The sequence below is a fragment of the Scardinius erythrophthalmus genome (genome assembly GCF_964197995.2).
Source record: "Scardinius erythrophthalmus genome assembly, contig: HAP1_SCAFFOLD_232, whole genome shotgun sequence".
NCBI classification, from domain to species: Eukaryota; Metazoa; Chordata; class Actinopteri; order Cypriniformes; family Leuciscidae; genus Scardinius; species Scardinius erythrophthalmus.
This window is the reverse complement of record NW_028296379.1, coordinates 20,456-40,684: the sequence shown is the minus strand read 5'-3', so window position 1 is coordinate 40,684 and position 20,229 is coordinate 20,456. Positions and strand designations below refer to the sequence as shown.

Sequence of the window (20,229 nt, the reverse complement as noted above, 5' to 3'; positions counted from 1 at the left end):
TTTGTCCATCCAGCCGACCACAGCAGGTTTCAGTTTGACTCAGATGAGCTGCTAGTGTCACACCTCAACAAGACTGGAAGATTTTTGTTTTGCCATTCAGAATCACAACCACTGAATGATTATAAAACCATTTTAAAATACATGAATTTGTAAATATAAATGCAATACTTTTTAGTTGCCCCCATTTTTCATGAGCTGAACTCAAAGATCTAAGACTTTAAACCAAACAGTATGTGGTGTGACCGCCATTTGCCTCACGCAATGCAACACATCTCCTTCGCATAGAGTTGATCAGGTTGTGGATTGTGGCCTGTGGTATGTTGGTCTACTCCTCTTCAATGGCTGTGTGAAGTTGCTGGATATTGGCAGGACCTGGAACACACCGTCGTACACGCCAATCCAGAGCATCCCAAACATGCTCAATGGGTGACATGTCTGGTGAGTATGCTGGCCATGCAAGAACTGGGATGTTTTAAGGCGAAATAATAGTTTTTACTGTATAAAAACAATTTCGTCCCCACGAGGGAAATGGATTAATAAACATACAAAATTATGGTAAAAAAAATGGATAAAAATGCAGAAAGTTTTCTGTAATGATACAGTAGGTTTAGAGATAGGGTTATATATAGTTTGTATAGTATAAAAATAATGTCTATGGAGAGTCCCCACAAAGATAGCAAAACCGAGTGTGAGAGTGTGAGTGTGTGTGAGTGTGTGTGTGTGTGTGTGTGTGTGTGTGTGTGTGTGTGTGTGTGTGTGTGTGTGTGTGTGTGTGTGTGTGTGTGTGTGTGTATAAGGTCACACTCTGTTGTGGGAGGGATTTACACATCAGAAGAACAAAGTGTTTTCAGCAGACGGTTTTAGAACAGACTGTTCACTGAACTATTGAAGAAAATGTTTCACATATTTGTTCTGTTCTGTTTGTGCTGGTGGAGACTGATAGGTAAGTTATAAAGCAATTCAATTTCTTTCCATATCACTGTAACAATTGGTTACTTTAATTTGATTTAATGTTCTTTCCAGATCAAATAAAACAGAACAAGATAAACAAAACAGAACAAAAGTCTTTAAAATATGTTACATGTATTTGTTCATCAGGTGTGTTTGGTGATTCAGTGTCAGTGATGGAGGGAGATTCTGTCACTCTAAATTCTGATGTTACTGAAATACATGAAGACGACGAGATAATGTGGAAATCTGGAGTTGAAAACTCTCTGATAGCTGAAATCAGTAGAGCTGCTGGAAAATTCTCCACATATGATGGTATTAATGGGAGATTCAGAGACAGACTGAAGCTGGACAATCAAACTGGATCTCTGATCATCACAAACATCACAACTGCACATGAGGGACATTATGAAGTAGAGATAAATGGAGCTATGTGGTCATCAAAAACATTCAGTGTTTCTGTCTATGGTCAGTCAACAATTCTTGTTTTATTAAATAAATAGTTTAAGTTGAATACAAATTAAGCTTAATTCACAGCATTTGTGGCAAAGGCTTCTACAAACAAATATTTTGGCTCGTCCCTCGTTTTATTTTTTAGGTTTTAAAAGAAGAAATATGACATTTTTTATAAATAAATATATTAACTTACATTAATTCTATATTTTTCACTCAGAGAGGTATGTTGTATGTAAGTGTTTTCATAGAGGAAAATAAGATAAATATCTAGTTTCAACATTATTTATTTGTTATACATTCCCCTTTAAATGCAGTAAGTATCAGCTGTGTGCAAAGTGACCCACATTCGGTTTTCGATCACTGAAAATGGATTAAATTCAACAAACTGAACATTGAGATCTCCATATCTATGGGATTAAACCATAATGATTTCAAAACAATAGTTAATAACCAGCATCTAAAATCATATTGAGATAATTTCAATCCGTTTTGAGTGACAGGCACACAAACTTTAGAAAAAAGTATTTATGGCACTACATTCTATGCAATTGTGTTGATAGAAAAAAACGAGATGCGTTTCTAGTTTCAACATTATTTGTTCTTCAGATATACCACAAAAATTTAACCATATGGGCCCTTTAAAATGAAGATACCAAAAAAAATGTTTGTTAAATCAAAATCTTAAAGAATACTAAAGATACTGTATCTTGAATACTTCTTGAGTTACATGCAAACAAAAAAAAAAAAAATAGCTTTTTGCCATTTCTGCACTGTCACCGTTGGCATATAATGCCACAAAGATTGCTAAAGTAAACAGATTTTTACAGACCTACTAATCTCTGTGTATAAAATAATCATGTGAAAATTGTCATCTTGACCCCCTCTACAAAACAGTGGATTACTCAGTAAATATACATCCATAACATTTAATATTTTGACTGACTTCTTCATTTAGGTATTTCTTTCTCCAGAAAAAAAAAATCAAAATAAATTATTTTAGCCGGGGACCTCTAATTGAGTGACACGGAATGACCCTACAGCGGTTTTAGGGTTCATACAGGGTCACTCAATGCGACAAAGTTATAAACATAAATATAGCACAGAAAAGGTTAGTAAGTGATTTTATCACGCTAAAATGATGTTATGCATATTGTCCAAATCTTGTGGCTGTACTACAGTTGTTAGTGTAATGTTTACAGATCAGAACCATTCACTGCCATTGTAAGTGTTTCACTATATAGCACTCATTTTTGCTTTTGTGCTGGAAATAAATGCTCAAATGCTTTAGATTGAGCTGTACTGAACTCTGGATATTCCTTTAACTTTAGATATTAAAGGTTTGATTATATTATAGTTTGAGATGACTTTCGCTGACCATCAACACACTAAACACTAACGCAGCACAAAATTTACTACGATTCACTAGAACATACTACACTAAAAATAGAGATTGCTGTAGATTTATCCATATTTCTTTTTATTGTCTTTTTTTTTTAGCTCATCTGCCTGTTCCTGTCATTATCAGAGATTATTCACAAAATCTTACATCGTCATCAAGCCAGAACTGTTCATTGTTGTGTTCAGTGGCGAATGTGTGTGATGCGACTCTCTCCTGGTACAAAGGAATCAGTGTATTGTCCAGCATCAGTGTGTGTGATCTCAGCATCAGTCTCTCTCTACCTCTGGAGGTGGAATATCAGGATAAAAACTCCTACAGCTGTGTGCTGAACAATCCCATCAGCAAGCAGATGAAACATCTCAACATCACACAACTCTGTCAGCATAGGCGGAGCGTGAACCAACTCCAGGGTAAGGCTAGATGCACTTCCTTCTTAAAAACACATTTAAATAGAATGTCATAAAAAAGTTTCAAAAATAGGGCTCAATCCCTTTGTAAAGTGGCACCAAGCTACATTGCATCAGAATCTTTCGACTGAAAATGAGCATAAACTCAGAAAGAAAAACTGAGTAATAGTAACACTGCATGAAATGCAATGTCTCATTCCCTCATCTCAGGGAACCAAACTTACGTTTAATAACCGAGACATTCCCTTATCAATTTGGGTTCTCTTGACATTGCTTCTTCTGACGCTATGGGTAATTATAAAATACTACTGCGTTACTTGCGAAGAGTTGCTTAGTATAAGCAAAGCTAATGGCTAATATGAATTGCTTTACAAACCTTTTAATTTATTTAAGTTGCACAATCAGTACATATCTTGAATAATTGTTGTGTCACTTTCATATAAAAGACCCATATATCTTGGTAGGCCCCTACCAGACCTAGTTCAAAACAGCTGCTTCATAGTCAGGAAAGCATCACATTTAGCTCAAATAAGTTATATGGACAGAATCCATATTCAGGCGATATCTTGTATATCTTTGAAATAGGGCCTAATGAAGGTATTTCATAAACAGACATGGCATTATGTTAGAAATGAGTCGTATAGACAGAGCTCTTTCCTAAGCGACAATAGTTTCACTGATGTAAGCAGTGAGGCCTATTGAAGGCCCATCAGAGGTTCAAAAATGAGGTCTGTGAGGCTCCAGTAGCACTTGCGAGGCTCTGTTGTGACAAAAGTCTAGTGGACCTAGTTGAAACACAGAAGAGGGGACGGTGCGTGCCTGGAAACTGTAAGAATTGAGAAATTAGGAGATGCCGGACAGTCTGGTTGAAGAGCGACCAGACCCTGAGAGGACAAAGGACCTCGATGGAAATTAACATTTGAACTCCCCCTCGTGCACTATTGAGACGAAAGTCTCACATCTGTGTCATCCTAATCTACATCCCTTTCCCTCATCCCCCCTCTCCTTCTCCCCCATGCGAAGATCACCAAAAACTCACCCAAGAATATGGTTTAATGAGAATGATTAACATCGAGTATTATACATATTTAGTATCATTTGAAATGTCTCAGTGCGACTGGTACAAATGTCCAAATAAGTAAAACAAAAGGTAATAAGGTTTTTAAGAGTTTAGGGCTAACTTGCACACAAAGGAAGGTGGTCCCTAGACAAATGGTCTCGTCTACAAATTGACGTCCCCGAACGTCTACTGTCGACGTTTAGTCTATCTGGGTCTCGTCTCGTCTACAAATCGACGTCCCCATTCAATAATAGTCACCTAACTAACTTGTTCCCCTAAACTAACTTACTTCCTAAACTAGCTTCCTGCGCAGGAATAAATCAACAAGCAGACCTGCAAATGTCCTTTAAATGCTTTAAACACGGCCAGGAGATCTTCCCGAGCAGTTCTCAGGGAATCTCTCCCAAGAAGCAAGGCCGGAGGATCTCAGACAAATTCCATTGAGAATCCCACCGTAAAACACAGATACAACAGTTTTTATAGAATTGAGAAAACAAATAAGACTAACATGTCACCTTCAATATGATTGGTTCATTAAGTCATTAAAACCTTTTCATCTATTGAGTCAGATGAAATAACGAGAAAATACATATTCAAATGTATTGCATTTAATCAAAAAATACTTTGCCTCGAGAAAAGACAGTAACACGTAGAGACCTTCCGCGCTGGTCGGATGCCGGCTTTGGGCCGATCGAGCGTGAGCCTTACAAAACTATGGGTGTGCTCTTTTAAGTTAAAAAAATTATAGGGAAGCATCAAAAGCCAGCATTTAAACAGAATACATACTTCGCTTTTGGGGAAGGGAAGCAATGTTAATAGAGTAAGCACTGCTCAATTTATCAGATGATTAACCGTAGCTGGCTCACTTGGAGCAAAAGTAGACAAAGTTATAACCTGGCCGAGAACACTTTAGGTCCATAACCCTTTTTTGGTTTGAGCACCACTCTAGTGTCTTTTGGGCCAAATTCCTTGCAAGACTCGTTAACTGACAGAGCGTGCAATGCAGTGCCGTCGCAGGTGGGGTGTAGAGTGCTCAACGGGCCTGAAAATTACAACCCGACCCGAACCGGCCCGTGGCTTTTAAAGCCCGGACCCGATGTAACCCGACACTTCAACATGAATTATCTGCCCGAACCCGGCCCGCGGCCCGACGATAATTTTATTTTTTTCTCTCATAGGCTACAAGTATTATCATGACCAGCAGACGGGAATTCAAATCAACCTTTAATGTTCACGCCTTATAACAATACAAACAATACAAACAACTTTCCAGACCTCTGATTTTCCCACTCCTGTAGTAGCGACGGTGAATTCACCTGCGACAAGTTTACTTTTCACCAACTCCATCTTCTTCTCCAGGCTAAAGGCGTGCATGCAACGGCGTCAGGTCTGCCCCCGCCCCTCTCCATGATGCACGTTGCACGCAGCAGCCAGACTTTCTTTACGGTGAATAGCAGCGATGATTAATAAATGTTTTTTTTTTTTTTTTCACTGAGCGGAAAATATTAAGCCCGAGGTCCGACCCGAGTCATTTGCTTATATTTTCGACCCGAACCCGCGGGTCCCGTCGGGTTTGTCGGGCCGACCCGACCCGTTGAGAACTCTAGTGGGGTGCAAGGCCCTGTACGAACTTGAAATGCGAGGCCCTGCTCTTTGATGTGGATGCTCAATTGCGCATGAATTACAGTCACACGGACGTAGCTGTTCTAGTTCTATTGCACGCATAATCTCGCTGCAATACGTTTTTATCAAGTAGAATAATACAGCATAATCATGCACATAGTCTCAGCTATGACTTTTTGCTATTTATTTCATTGGGAAAAAAATCAACTGTGCAACAACGAGTGGCTTTACATCAACTCAAGTCAGCTCGAGAATTTTCGTGTGAATAAATACATAGATCCGCCTACTTTACCAACGTGTATCTGAATGGTCCAGTGGTAGAACATTCGCTTATATTAGCGTGTTAGAGGTTCAAGGTTCTATTCCATATCGTATAGGTTTTTTTTTTTTTTTTTCGTTTAGTTTTTTTCTCTCATCAAAACCGATTATGTTCATCAGTGGTTGTATATCAAGCAGGGATGTTTTGTCATTTCACCAGAACGAATAGAGATTATCCGCAACAGATTGAAGCACGCGTCCGAGTGAAGACAGTGCGGTGTGTGCGCGAGCCACAGGAGAAAACACTGTATCTGTGTGATCGCAGCGGCAACGTGCACTTTGATCACTTGATTAAAAAAAAAAAAAAAACCTTTCAGCGCTAGATCGTCTCTTATTTAAAAAAACGAACGAAATGAATGCTCTGCCAGTTAACTGGAGATGTTTTATTTATTTGTAGAATTGACAACAGCAGGGTTGCGAGGCCCCCTAGTGGCGCGAGGCCCTGTGCGGTTGCACAGTTCGCACAGTCTAAGCGACGGCTCTGGTGCAATGTCACCTACTTGCTTGACTAATGCGAGTGCTTTCAATGATGCTAAATGGAGCTGCTCAAATGGGAAACCTTTTAACACCAAAGCCAGGTCTCTGGGGCAGTATAAGGACACGGCAGGTTACAATTTTCCTCGCACCACATAGAAATTTAATCACCAAGGCTGTGTTTACACTGGCACAACAAATCCGATCTTTTACTCACATCTGACACAGATCGGAATTGGTTGCACGTGTAAACACAACAATCTGCATGAGATCCGATTTTTTCGCATCTGAGCCACTTCCAAATATGGTTTTAAATTAGATACATATCCGATATCTGGACATCCGATCTACGTCTAAACACGCATATCCGATTCCCCTTTGAATTCCAAGCCACCACAAGGCGAGGACGACACGTTTATTCACAAAGATAGCTTTTTGATGTTGTATTATGAGGCAGACGTAATATATATATATATATTATTTCCGGACAAATGCATCTATTCAGTCAGATTTTGAGCTGCAAAACATTCATGAATCGTTATCTTGTCCATGCTGGAAAATAATCATGACCACCTGACATTAATTTTAATAGCACGGCCATTCCAAACCAGAGTCTATATGTGGATAGTAAAACGGTCACCGAAAATCATATTGACCGGGAATTAATGTAAACACAGATATCGGATACCAGTCCTGTATAAAGTGAGTGTAAACAGTCGGGCCAAAAAATCGGATCTGGTCAAAAGATCGGATCTGTGCATTAAGACCTGCAGTGTAAATGCAGCCCAAGTCATTCGTACAAACTTGGATTATCTATTTCACTATTGCCAGCAGCCATAACACCCTGTAGCCCAAGACTGGTTGCCCACTGAAGCTAAGCAGGGCTGAGCCTGGTTAGTACCTGAATGGGAGACCTCCTGAGAAAACCAGATTGCTGTTAGAAGAGGTGTTAGTGAGGCCAGTATCCCCCCTTCCATGTAAAGCACTTTGAGTACCTAGAAAAGCGCTATATAAATGTAACGAATTATGGAAGAACAATAAAGCGGCAAAATACTTTGAGCATGGAGGGCGTCCAAATGCTCCTGCAAGAGATGCGACAATTCACAGGATCCACACTCTGTGAGATACACAAGCTCTCAAAGACTTAAATTTATGAGCATTTAGAGGACATTTGCTGATGTCTGTCTCTGTCTGTTAATTTCTGCTGCGCAGCAGGTCAGTTTAGAGAAGCAAGTAAGTTAGAGTAAGAGACTCAGCCAGTTGTCGACGGTAGATGCAAAGAGTTAGAGTATAAAAGTTATTAAGTGTCAATTTGTAGACGCTCTGTGTCGATCAGTAGACGCGACAGATTTTATTTATTAAGTGTTGGTTTGCAGACGCTAGATAGTCAGGTTTTAGGGAAAAGCCCACTACAGTAGTCATATACAATTTCACCGCTAGATGGGAGAAAATCTTACACAATGTAGCTTTAAGACTAGAATTGGGTGGAGTCCGCCATCCTTAATGGGGACCTGAAAATAACAGCTGTAAAACCCTATTTTGTGCTCCATGATAGGCAATACCTCTACAGCTCACTTTGTGAAGACATTTTGTGAATGTGCGTGACAGACCGGATGGCAGAACTGCAAATCAATATACTTTCTCAGTTTAAAGGCAAACCTTGGAAAGAGCCTGTGATGAGGGGATTTCTGATTATGCCGTTTACAGTAAGACGGCGGACTCCCCAGTGTCTCTAACACACACAGAGAGCGGGGGTATGTGGGTTCCATGTCAAAATATGAAATCCCTTGCTGTAATTTTCTCGCTTTGCTCACAGCTCTAATAGCAGGAGGGGAGCATAAGAATCCAGGTTTGTTACTTAAAGGTAGGGTAGGTAATCCTGTTCAGAAACACTTTTTTTATACTGGGTGAAATGGTCCTTCCATCCTGATAGTAGTCAATACATTATGTGTTTAGAAAAAGGAATGAAAAAAATCAGACCTCTGTAGCAGCTGCAGGACAGTAAAAACTCTGACCAATCACTGCCATTCGGTGCGAATGTAAAGAACCAATCAGATGCCTTCATGTCTCGTGCCCGAGCCCCACTGCGCGCGCTGTCCTGCGTGCACTCATCACATGTCACCGTTCCCGGAAATATTCAGCTCAAAGCACCTGCATATGCAGTCAGCGAAGGCAAACAAGGCAAAAACTACTTCCTCGGACCCTGCCCGCACTCTTGAACGACCTCCTCTGCTTCGCCCTCAACCCCGGACCTGTCCTTGAACCGACGATGCGGTACTTGTCTCCGGACTCGGAGTGTACGTTAGTCTTCATTAGAGTCAACAATGTTTTCATCATGGAAACTCTTACATGCAAAACACCGTATATGTTATGAATCTTACACGAAATTCACCTTCATCACAGTGTAACTGATGGTAATGGAAAAACGTGTATCAATGCAACCTGTTTTTAGTTTTGCCTTATAAATATAGCTCGTTACCGAATGAAACTTTACCATTATCGATATGCTAGCTTGATAGTGAGTACTAAAATAAATCTTATTTGTTTATATTCATAGTGATAAAGTTAGGTATTTTATTACATGTGATTCTGACATGATGTCACTGTATGTACTGCGCTCCTTCCTCTCCACTCGTCTCAGGTAATAAATGCGTCTTGTTCCAGCCTGAGCGTTTGGCGTCGCGCGTTCATGTGTTTTGGGGGCGTGGCTTTGGAAGGAGCTCAGAAGGGAGGGGGTGGGAGTGAATGGAAATAATGAGCTGTGTTTATTGCAGATTAAAAGGTCTACAGTCACTCGATTTTTATATTTTCTTTTTCAGAGTACTTACATTTTAATTATGTATTGGTATATACAGACAGTTTAAACAAATTTGGAATGTTTTTTTTTTAGAAAAAGGATTACCTACCCTACCTTTAAGTTGAGTGTCGCCTATGATGAGGGCTATCTGAAGGTAGGGAATCCACATGCTCAGACCGCCACAGTGTGGTCAGCTTGAGCTGCATATATTATACATTATATACTGCATTATATTATATTCTTGCATATATTCTTTTGAAAGAGTAGGTTCTGAGGCAATGTCGCTCAACGAGGCTTAGGGATCGTGCCCACGGCTATTTTGCACAGTTGAACACCATTGGCTGTTGTGGAACAAAGGCATTATTGAATCAGGCTTCACTGTATTTCTCTGTGAAAGGTGTTTCCCCATAGCCCCAGAAGACGCAATGTAGAGAGAACCGAAATCAATAGGAAACAAACGTTTTATTAAAATTCTGAATGGATTCTATTTTGTCTCAAAAGAAGAGTGCTTCCTTTTTAATCCCTAAAAACCAGTCACTCATCTCATTCTCAATTCAATGCAATCTCACAAATTTCTGCTATAGTCAATGAAGCTGACTGCAAAATTAATCTCTAATTTAGCCTACATAAAAAGTCTACACTTGGTTTATTACTTAGTTAACTTATAAAGAGAAGATTTGCGGGCATGCAGAACTCAGCACTGGACAAAAACTCTAGAGTTTTGAGCGGTGAGTGTATTCTAACTTAATCATTTCTGATTGGCCATTGCATTCAAGAAATCAACGGATATGTTTGTGATTGGCTACACTGCTCAACGCCACAAAACACATTGTAAATAGAAGCTTTGACACTCTCAAGAGCACAAACACCAAATCTGTTTCGCCAATATGCAATTATTACGGAGCATAATGGGCAGCTCTTCATTCTAATCTAAATGCAATCAGAAGCAGATGTTTGAGTAAGAACATTTCATGCTAGTCTCAAGTCTGTGTGCCAGGAGAAGGCTAAGCCTGTTCCATCCTTACACACTCCGCCTATGTCTACCAGAATCACTCAGGTACGATTATTTATTAAGATGATCTATGTTTTTGACTCAAAAATAAAACATCACAGATCTCAGTCGTCTTGGTGGTAAGACTGACATTCCTTTTGTCTATTACAGATCTGGGCCTGCCTTTATTAGTGTTGATCTCTGCTGCTGCTGGATCTCTGATGATTGTTGCTGTGGTCGTGATGTGCTGCATCTGCAAGAAATGTAGAAAAACAGGTCAGTCAGGAATTTTAAATATGAACTACAAACATTAACTACAATTAATGTATTTGAATCAGATATACAGATAACAGATTACAAGCTTTGTCCTTTTAATACATCTTTTTTTTATTAATGCAGTCCAGACACGGGAAAACAACAGGATGGATCCGGCGTTGTGTAAACCAAAATCACGAAAAACGGTAAGATACTTCATGACTGAGTTTGTTGCACTGGAGTAGTCTGATTGAAGCACTCATGCACGGTGTTGCTAATAAACTGTAATTAAGGGTGCTTTCACACTGGCAGTTTAGTTGAAAAATTGCTAATGTGACGCTGTCATGCGGAGCCGGGTGCGCACTGGGGTACAGAACGCAAGACTACCTGGAGAAGGTGCTCTGAGTTCGGTTGCACTCAAACCATGCAGCGGTTCACGTGAATGTGAAAGCAACACAGACTCGGGTGTGCACTTGTTCAGGAAGTAAAGTAATCTGCACATGAGTTTTAGCTGATTATGATGTATTTAGTTAAATTAAGCACATGTAAGGGATGATAGTGTTGATGATTTACCTTGGATACAAGCGAGAGTGAGTCTGCAGTGCTCATAGCACGTGTAATCAGGGCAACACGTTAATGGAAATCCACTGTCTCTTCAAAAGAGTACGTTGCAAGCAGCAGAAAGCCACCTATGCAACACACACAGTAAACCTGTGTTGTTCACTCAGCTCTGCATAATAGCAGCAAATTAATAAAAACACAACATATTGATCTGCGTTCTGTTTGCTATCATGAGCCGTGCACCTTTGCAATTAGCCTACATAAGATGCACGCAATAGGCTCTATGCATGATCGCTTCTGCGTTTTGTCTCAGCCCGCCCAGTTACATCCGGTGCTGCGTCGGAAACCGTTTTTGCATTCGGGGGAGATAATGGGAAATTACACTTACTGTTTACAAGCACTTCCAGCGGTTAACGTGAATGATGTTAACAATATTGTGAGGCAGTTAGCTGTCACACCTAAGAGTAAGACAGAGAAGGGCTTTAAATGATATATTTCGAGCTTCATTGACAACTTTGAGGGTGAGTATTCTCTTATATCATGCGAAATCCGACCAGCGAATTGGTTTTTAAAATCTTTGTCTCCGTTTCTGAGAAAATGAATTTTATGAAAGTGTTGCCGCTTGTACACTTCGCTATAGAATGTGCTATGCGGAAGTAAAGACGCTGGCTGAGATTCTACCGGAAATACGTCAGAAGCGTTCGTGCATAGAGCGTCGCACTAGTGCTGCATTCCAGTCCAAAATTAGGCTTGTTCGACTTCACGCAGCTCTGCGCAGACCGATCGGCGGTTGACTTGAAGCAGTGCATGCCGGTTAGAAATTTTGTCCGACTTGATGCAGCGCCGACGCCACGTGACTGTGACGTGTGCCATCAAAGTACCACGAGAGCAATTCGAGAGTAGCCGGAGAACTCAGCCAGTGCAGCTTCTCAAGAGCGGCTGCACGAGGGCTGATGACGACACAGCTGTTCTACGATTGGCCAGATCCATTGCATGACAACGATCACATGTGTTTCGTGTTTATTCGAACCCCTTTAGTTCCTCTAAAGCTCACAAATCAGTTTTTTATAACAGTAAACACTCTTTTCATGTAGTTGCGATGTTATATTGTGTCATGTTTATCAAAATAAAACTGATTAAAAAACGTAGACTCCACTTCATTGATAGTAGCTTATGTTGAACTTTATTCTTGTTAAAACAGACGCTGTGTGAAGCAGCAGCCTACATAAAGTATTGAATCAAAATATCTCTGAAACATTATTTGGCAAAAATTGCATTTATTTCACTTCAGCTGTGGTAAAGTATGCAAACGCCACGTGAGCAGTCACTACGGGAACCAGAAAGTGTCCGACTTCACGTCTCCATTTGCAGCTCCTCCCCGCCTGCACGCGGCTACTCTCGCCGATCGGTTGCATCCAGCCGCAGCCGATGTCGAACACACCTATTGTCATGCCCTTCACTCGCTAACTTCCCTCCGTCTCGTTCACTCGGATGTACGTCATTGCTTACGTTGCACGAGTGCCCACTACTGGCAGAAACTGCAATGGGCTGAATTGGAATCTAAGCCCTGATCACTAGTGCTGCGTTCCAGTCCACTTTTAGACACGCACTTGCGAACTTCCCTAAGCACTTCCCCTTGGGGGAATCCCTGCCGCCATTTTGAAGTGCGTTCCACTTCGTGAAGTGGACGAGGGAAGTTTATATGGACAGACCCTCGTTCCCTCGATTTTGACCGAGGGAGCGAGTCTGCTTCAAATGTACACTTCAGGCACCTATATGTCCCACAATACAGTACGATTGTGACGTCACCACATATCTCATCTAATCACCACCACAACAGACAACTCTATGATATATTAATTATATATATTTTTTTTGTTTAAAACAACCCAAACACATATAAACATTTGGATGCTGCATTAAACAAATTCTTAAAGGAAAAAAAAAAATGTAAATAATAAATCAACTCCACAGCTGATTCCAAGTGATCAGGGCTTAGGACGTTCCAATTCAGCCCATTGCAGTTTCCGCCAGTAGTGGGCACTCGCAATGACGTACATCCGAGTGAACGAGACGGAGGGAAGTTTGAGAGTGAAGGGCATGACAATTTTGGACTGGAACGCAGCATTGGATTCAGCTATGGAGTTGATTTATTATTTATTTATTTTTTCCCCTTTAAGAATTTGTTTAATGCAGCATCCAAATGTATATAGGTGTGTTTGTGTTGCTTTAAATAAATAAAAAAATATATAATTCATAATCATAGAGTTGTTTGTTGTGGGGGTGATTAGACGAGATATGTGGCGACGTCACAATACTGCATTTTGGGACATATAGCTGCCTGACGTGTAGGCTATGAAGTAGACTCTCTCCCTCGGTCAAAATCGAGGGAACGAGGGTCTGTCCATAAACTTCCCTCGTCCACTTCGCGAAGTGGAACGCACTTCAAAATGGCAGCAGGGATACCCCCGAGGGGAAGTGCTAGGGAAGTTCACAAGTGCGTGTCTAAAAGTGGACTGGAACGCAGCCAAGTTGAGTATGAAACCAGACCAACGCCTCTGGGGGCACCGGGGACATTCGCGCTCGGGCTCGGACCGCAGCAAGCAAACGAGCCCAGTGTGAAAGCACCCTTAATTTCTGTTGATTTTATATGAAAGTAAATATGATGAACAAGACATTTTTGATCAGCGCAGTCGGTGGAGAGCAACTACAGAATCCGACATATGTCCGCAGTTGAAAGCACGATGAGAAACGACAAGCTGACTCTTGCTCATTGGTTCAAACAACCGTGATGTATTTGTTCTCTTTTAAAATGTTTGTTTTTGAAACTCTGATATTATGTTTTTATGTGTAGGCTATAAATTAAATGTGAATATCCTCAAACTCTGACAGTAGGACTACGATCTCTATATGTGTCATGTGATTGTTGTAATATAAAACATGTTGTAATATAACATGCCTGAAAGTAAAAATTATTGATAAACACGTCTTTCGAATGGAAATAAATAGGTACAAACAGTAAACAGTAGGCTACTTTAGGTTTTTTTTTTCATTATACTTATTTTCATATAAAAGCAACAGAACTTAAATAAATTACATCCAGTTTATCCTTCAGTGACGGTCAACGCAGCAAGAGTAAATAAACGTCGCCATATTTGAAAACAGAAAGAACGGCTACTATGAAAAAACAATATTAGCCTACAACAGACAGCAGCAATCAATACATTGAAACTATTATTTTTTGTTATTCTAAAAACGTCAGTTTCGTACCATTAGATTTTCATTGGAAGGAAAGTAGGACACAAAGTTGTTAAGCCATGCCATGCCACTTGTTCTGAAGCCTATAGCAGCAGCTGCTCTGCGGTTCATGATTATTCTGAGTTGAAATGTTTGTTGTTGTTTTTTCAGCTTGTTTGCTTTGTGCTGCCTGCAACTAGTGACGCTTCATAACGTGAGCGAATCATTTGTTGTAAATAAGTGGTTTGGAGCGCGTATCAAAGTGACTCACGTGATTTCAGTTTATGAAAACAATTTATGGTGTATTACCGCCACCAACTGGACTGCAGTGTGAAGCATCAATGCGAATCCCGTTATTTTGAGAAAGTATTTATCTCTGTATTCTTGACTGTCATGAGGCACAATTTAACGGATTGATAGACTGAAATTGATTACACTTTTATCTTTCAATTTCTTAACTAACTCCTTTCTTTTCTTGGTTAACACAATGTAGAAGTACGCTCTATAGTCTCTGCTTCACTACATGATAAACCATTTTGATGTTTTCCTATAGTGAACAATAATTTAAACCAGAATGTCTCATTCAGAGTCATGGAATAATTAAATCTTCTTTCCTACAATTGAAGCATATACTCTCCCTTTTTCCAACTAGATTTTGGATATTGTAGAGGTGTCTGTCCTTTGTTTCCGACTTGGAAAACAACCATATATTATTACAATAGTGGGACTGACTGAAATCATAGCACCTTTAGTTGCTGTCCAACCAAAAACTGTTGATGTTATCGTTCCCATACTCACTCTTTTAGTATTTCCTTGACTAGATTGTGTCTCTGAATGCCCTTTCATATTAATCCAATAATTCATTGTTAATTTCAATTAATTTATACTTTTGTGCATCTACCTGTAACGCTGATATTGGAGAGGATCTCAAAGCCCCACAACATATTCTTAATGATTGTGCCTGAACTGTTTCAACTTTCTTAATTAAGGATTTCGATGCAGATCCATAAATAAAACATCCATAATCAATTACTGACCTGATCAATGCACAATATATTAGTTGCATTCCATTCCTGATAAACATCTTAATATAATATTTCTTTTTTACACTTATCTAACAATGTATGTGTGTCTTGAACGTCATCCAGAAATCCATCCATATATCTTATAGCTTTAACTCGTTTAAGTATACCCTCTATTTAACTTTTTATTTCGTGGATATGATTTCTCTTTGCAAAACAGTAGTTGAGTTTTAGTAGTCGGAAACTTCATTTGTTGGGCCATTTTTCCACTGTTTGTATGTGACATTACAGCCCCTCCTCCATATCGCTCCATCATCAGCATAGAGAGATTCCTATATCTTGTTTGACATTTTGGAAAACATAATTTATCATGATATTAAACAATCTTGGACTGCTCACACTTCCTTGAGATTGTATATATCTTGGAATATGATGATCCAGCCCTTGGAGTGTTTTATCAAGCAAAAAAAAATATTTTATCCAGTTAAAAATTCTGCCTTCAATCCTAGTTGTTCCAACCTCATTCACAGCCCCTCCTTCCAAAGCATGTCATGCTGTTTCAGTATCCAAAAATATGCCTACCCCCTCTGTTTGTCAGCTTCCTTTCAAACATGTAGTTCAATCTACACACAACCATATAAGAAAGAATGAAGTCTGTTCCACAAAGAATGAAGTCTTGTTTTACACTATAAAAAAAAAAAAAAAAAAAAATGAAATATAACATTCAAAGACAAATCAGATGTATTTTGACATCACATTAAACCTTCAGAACTTAATCTGTCTGATTATTTACCGGCTTAAAAAGTGTGATAAACTGATGTCATTTTTATGTTGCTGCTCCATGTTCGCATCTGTTAATTCTTCAACAAACAAAAGTCTCAGTATTTGTAGATTCAGCTTTTAGAGAGAAACAGTTGGTCTGTTATTAATTATCTGTTGCACCAGCATGTTCCTGATTGAGTTTGTTTCCTTGCAGAAATCAAAGATGGAGGCTGTGTATGAAAATGTCCCCAAAAGACTATGATCAAAAACTGTATCTATATGACCTTTTGGTTTTGTTCACATTTATTCTCTGCAAGATGTCTATATTTGTTTTTGCTCTTTGTTTGGGACACACACTCCCATGCACATATTGCAATGTTTGAAAATGTTGTTGCTCTGTATAGTTTAATTAAGTGGTTGATAGATAGAATCCAAAAACTAAACTGCAATGTTCTATTATTAGCTTAAAGGTACAATATGTAAGATTTTTTGTAATAAAATATTCAAAAACCACTTGCACAGTGTGATATATGTCATGCAGTTGTGTACGTTATCCCAAAAGTTCCCAAGGATTTTGTAAATCCAAATTAATTCCAGTTTAAAATAATGGCTCGTCCCTTTTCACTGTCGCATATCAATTATGTAATATCCGGAGGTCTACACGGAGCACCCGGGACCCGTAGGGTTCAGGTCTATATTTTAAATGGTCAGTCGGGTCCAGGTCGGGTCCCCCCAATCTATTACTTCGGGTCCCGGGTCTGTTTAACATCGTGTGTAAATGTAATACATACCCTAGTCGATCGGACCCGTGATCAGTCAGTCAGCACTGCTTGTGTATTTTTTGTAACTGGTAAAATTAGGTTAAGAAAAGAGTGAGCTGGGAAATAAGGTTTAAACAAAAAACAAACAAAAACACGAGCGTCCTCTCTCTCGTAAAAACGAACTGTTGTCCCTCCCCACTCGCCACGAGCAACCCATCTGATCAGCTGTCAACCCAGCTGAGCAGAGGAACCGGCTATTTCAAAACCAGTTATATCTACCAAGGCAAGTAGGCTAAAGCAATACTTTCTTTCCATCTGATGGCGACTTTTTTTTTTATTATTATTGTGTTGTCATGCATACTAGTATTTTTAACCGGGAACGAACGAAATGAACGAGGCGAACTACTGCTTTCGTGTTTGTTTGTTTTTGGGAGAATGGGCATGAGCATAAAAAAAAAAATATATATATATATATATATATATATATATATATATATATATATATATCAGAGATGGGACCAAGTCATACATATGCAAGTCTCAAGTAAGTCTCAAGTCTTAACCTTCAAGTCTCAAGTAAGTCCCAAGTATTTTTTTCTTGGGCAAGTCAAGTCAAGTCAAGTCACAGGCTATGTCAAGTCAAGTCAAGTCAAGTCCTGTAGTAGGTCAAGTCAAGTCCAAGTCAAGTCACCTTATTATTGTAATTTTACCTGCAGAATCTGATCTTAATAAAGTGATAAGACAAGATATCAGTTACTGTCAATAAATTACAATAATTTGGATTTGCATTGTAAATACTCATGTTCAGTAAAATACATCATGGAATCAAGCAAAATTGTAACTTCATAAAATTAATTATTTTTCACTTCTGCCAACAGTGTTTAAAATGTAACAAAGTTTAATGTTGTACGTAAACTGTTTACAATAAGTGTATTGTGATTGTCAAAACATTTTAGTAACTAAACTGAATTGTATTCGGTTTAGTGACAACATGTTACAATGTTTACATGGTACAATTTCTGGTAAGCTACGCTTTTTTATTATTTCAATTCAATTATTATGATCTGACTTAATATTGACTCATTTGGATAAATATTAGGTATAGGCTACACAAGATAGGCACTAATTTTTCTCAAGAAAAAAACAACTCACCTAATGCAGCCTGTAATCATACAGAGAGATATAATGCGTTTTTTATTACAATAACAACTTTATTTAATGATAAGTAACAATATAATAAATATGTAATATAGTACACATATTTAGCAAAATACTTTTTCTAGCCAACTAACGTGCTATAGCCTATATGGTCATCAAATGGCTTTCCTGAGGTAAATGTTATGTGACATAATTGTTCTCCAGCTGTTTTATTGACCCATTTGTTTGATTGATTGGTCGATATTATGTATGAGGAATATACATTTCGGTAAGTTCAGCTGTACTGTATCTTTCAACATTGTTCATTCGTGTTTATTTACTAGCTAGAGATGATCGGTTCACGTGCCGCGCTAGGGATCTGCGTCACATTTACAAGCGCCAAAACGGTATTTATTGTTTGAATTTCGTAATAAAAATGACAGAATCTGAGAGCTGAGATTTTTTTATATCGTAACCTGCTCTTGTGTCACGATTTTTCTGTGCGTGAGAAAATGAATGAGAGCGTGTGAAAAGTCAGTGTCGCGTGTGTCTCACGGTGAATGCGTGAGAGTTGGCCGCGCCCGCGATGTTAATGGTGCATGTCTTGCAAAGCGCTGTTCGTCTTTTGTCATCTTGTGAATAATTCTCGAGGCCGAAAGCGATGACCCTCAGTACCCCTCCGGCTGACATGTTGCTGTGATATCTGATCTAAGTGGGCGTGGTGTGCAAGTTACGAGAGGGCGCGACTGATGATAGTGTAGTGATCCAGTCATGACAACGCTATTCTCAGCCTGCGCTCCAGCTGGGTAATCAACTTTATTTTTTTAAAATAATTTATATATTTTATATTCAAACTGAAAAAATTATGTGATTAACACTCAAGTCATTCAAGTCATCGTGTCTCAAGTCAAGTCAAGTCCCAAGTCTTTAACTTCCAAGTCCGAGTCAAGTCTCAAGTATTTTATTTTTTGTCAAGTCAAGTCACAAGTCATAAAAATAGCGACTCGAGTCGACTCGAGTCCAAGTCACCAAGTCACAAGTCCCCATGTCTGATATATATATATCGGAGGCTAATATTTGTCTAAAGTTATATTAGCAAGGTCTATAAGTTCATCTGGTAGAATGATGGTTTACCTTTGCTTGTCTAAGAAAACATCAGAACGTTTTTTCTAGCTCGATCATGATATGTGCAACATTTTTGCGCGTCTGATATTGCCTATTATCAGACGCGTTGACTTAGTGACATAAAATAAAAGTGTAAGTTACACATATAAAACCGACAGAGGAACGGCCAAACAACTACAGAAATCAAACGTGTTTGCTAATGACAATCAAACCAACATCAAAGTTATAGTATCTAGCGTACTAGTAAGCCCGTAACAGACAGCGATCATAATAAAAACCTGAGGTCGCAATTACTTGAAATTTAAATATTAAACACAGTTTATTCCAAAGATACTTATAAGTGCAACAGCAAGAAGGCCAGGTCAGCATCCGTTTTGCAGGCTTCTGTTTCTCTCAGTTCTCACCATTCTGAAAAAGCCGGTCCGATATATTTACTCGAGTCTGACTTCTTGCTCGGTCAGTCTCCCGTTTCCTCTTTTGTTGGTCCTCCGACAAAGATTTCCTAGCTTTCTGCTTCTTTTTTTACAGGCTCAGCCATAACTCAATCTATCGTTGCCCTTTGCTTAACGTTATACATAGCCGGTGCTTGAATGGGGGCGTGTACGTGTGCAGTGCCGGTGTTACAATATATTCGGTTCCTGAAATATTTGGTTCCAAAGGGTGGAGCTATCATGAATATTCACGAGACCAAATCGTGGGCGGGGGCGACGAATACCAACAGGCGAGTGGAACAGAAATTATTAGCGTGAGCGCCTCAGATCACGATTTGTTTTATGGATTATTTATTTCAAACAGGTAATAAAGTTGAACGAAGTTAAGCGTGAACTATATATTTTATAAATAATTCATGTAGCATGTGTTTCTCAGTACTTTGTTTACCTGAACTAGTAGCTACA

The 20,229-nt window shown here is 39.2% G+C and overlaps 1 protein-coding gene across 1 annotated transcript; it reads left to right on the top strand.

Moving 5' to 3' along the window:
• Nucleotides 1-823: 823 nt before the first annotated feature.
• On the top strand, nt 824-16,815 carry LOC308686393 (hepatic and glial cell adhesion molecule-like). Its single transcript, XM_081394817.1, has 6 exons — nt 824-943; nt 1,099-1,416; nt 2,902-3,213; nt 10,645-10,749; nt 10,873-10,934; nt 16,525-16,815. Exons 1-6 carry the CDS (start codon nt 895-897, stop codon nt 16,570-16,572), a joined length of 894 nt encoding a protein of 297 aa, XP_081250943.1. The 5' UTR covers nt 824-894; the 3' UTR covers nt 16,573-16,815.
• Nucleotides 16,816-20,229: the final 3,414 nt, after the last annotated feature.

Excerpts from the sequence above, each read along its gene's own strand:
- LOC308686393 (XM_081394817.1), top strand. The coding sequence starts at position 895 with ATGTTTCACATATTTGTTCTGTTCTGTTTGTGCTGGTGGAGACTGATA. Across the intron at positions 944-1,098 it reads GTGCTGGTGGAGACTGATAG|GTGTGTTTGGTGATTCAGTG; the intron begins GTAAGTTATAAA and ends TTTGTTCATCAG. Across the intron at positions 10,750-10,872 it reads CAAGAAATGTAGAAAAACAG|TCCAGACACGGGAAAACAAC; the intron begins GTCAGTCAGGAA and ends TTATTAATGCAG.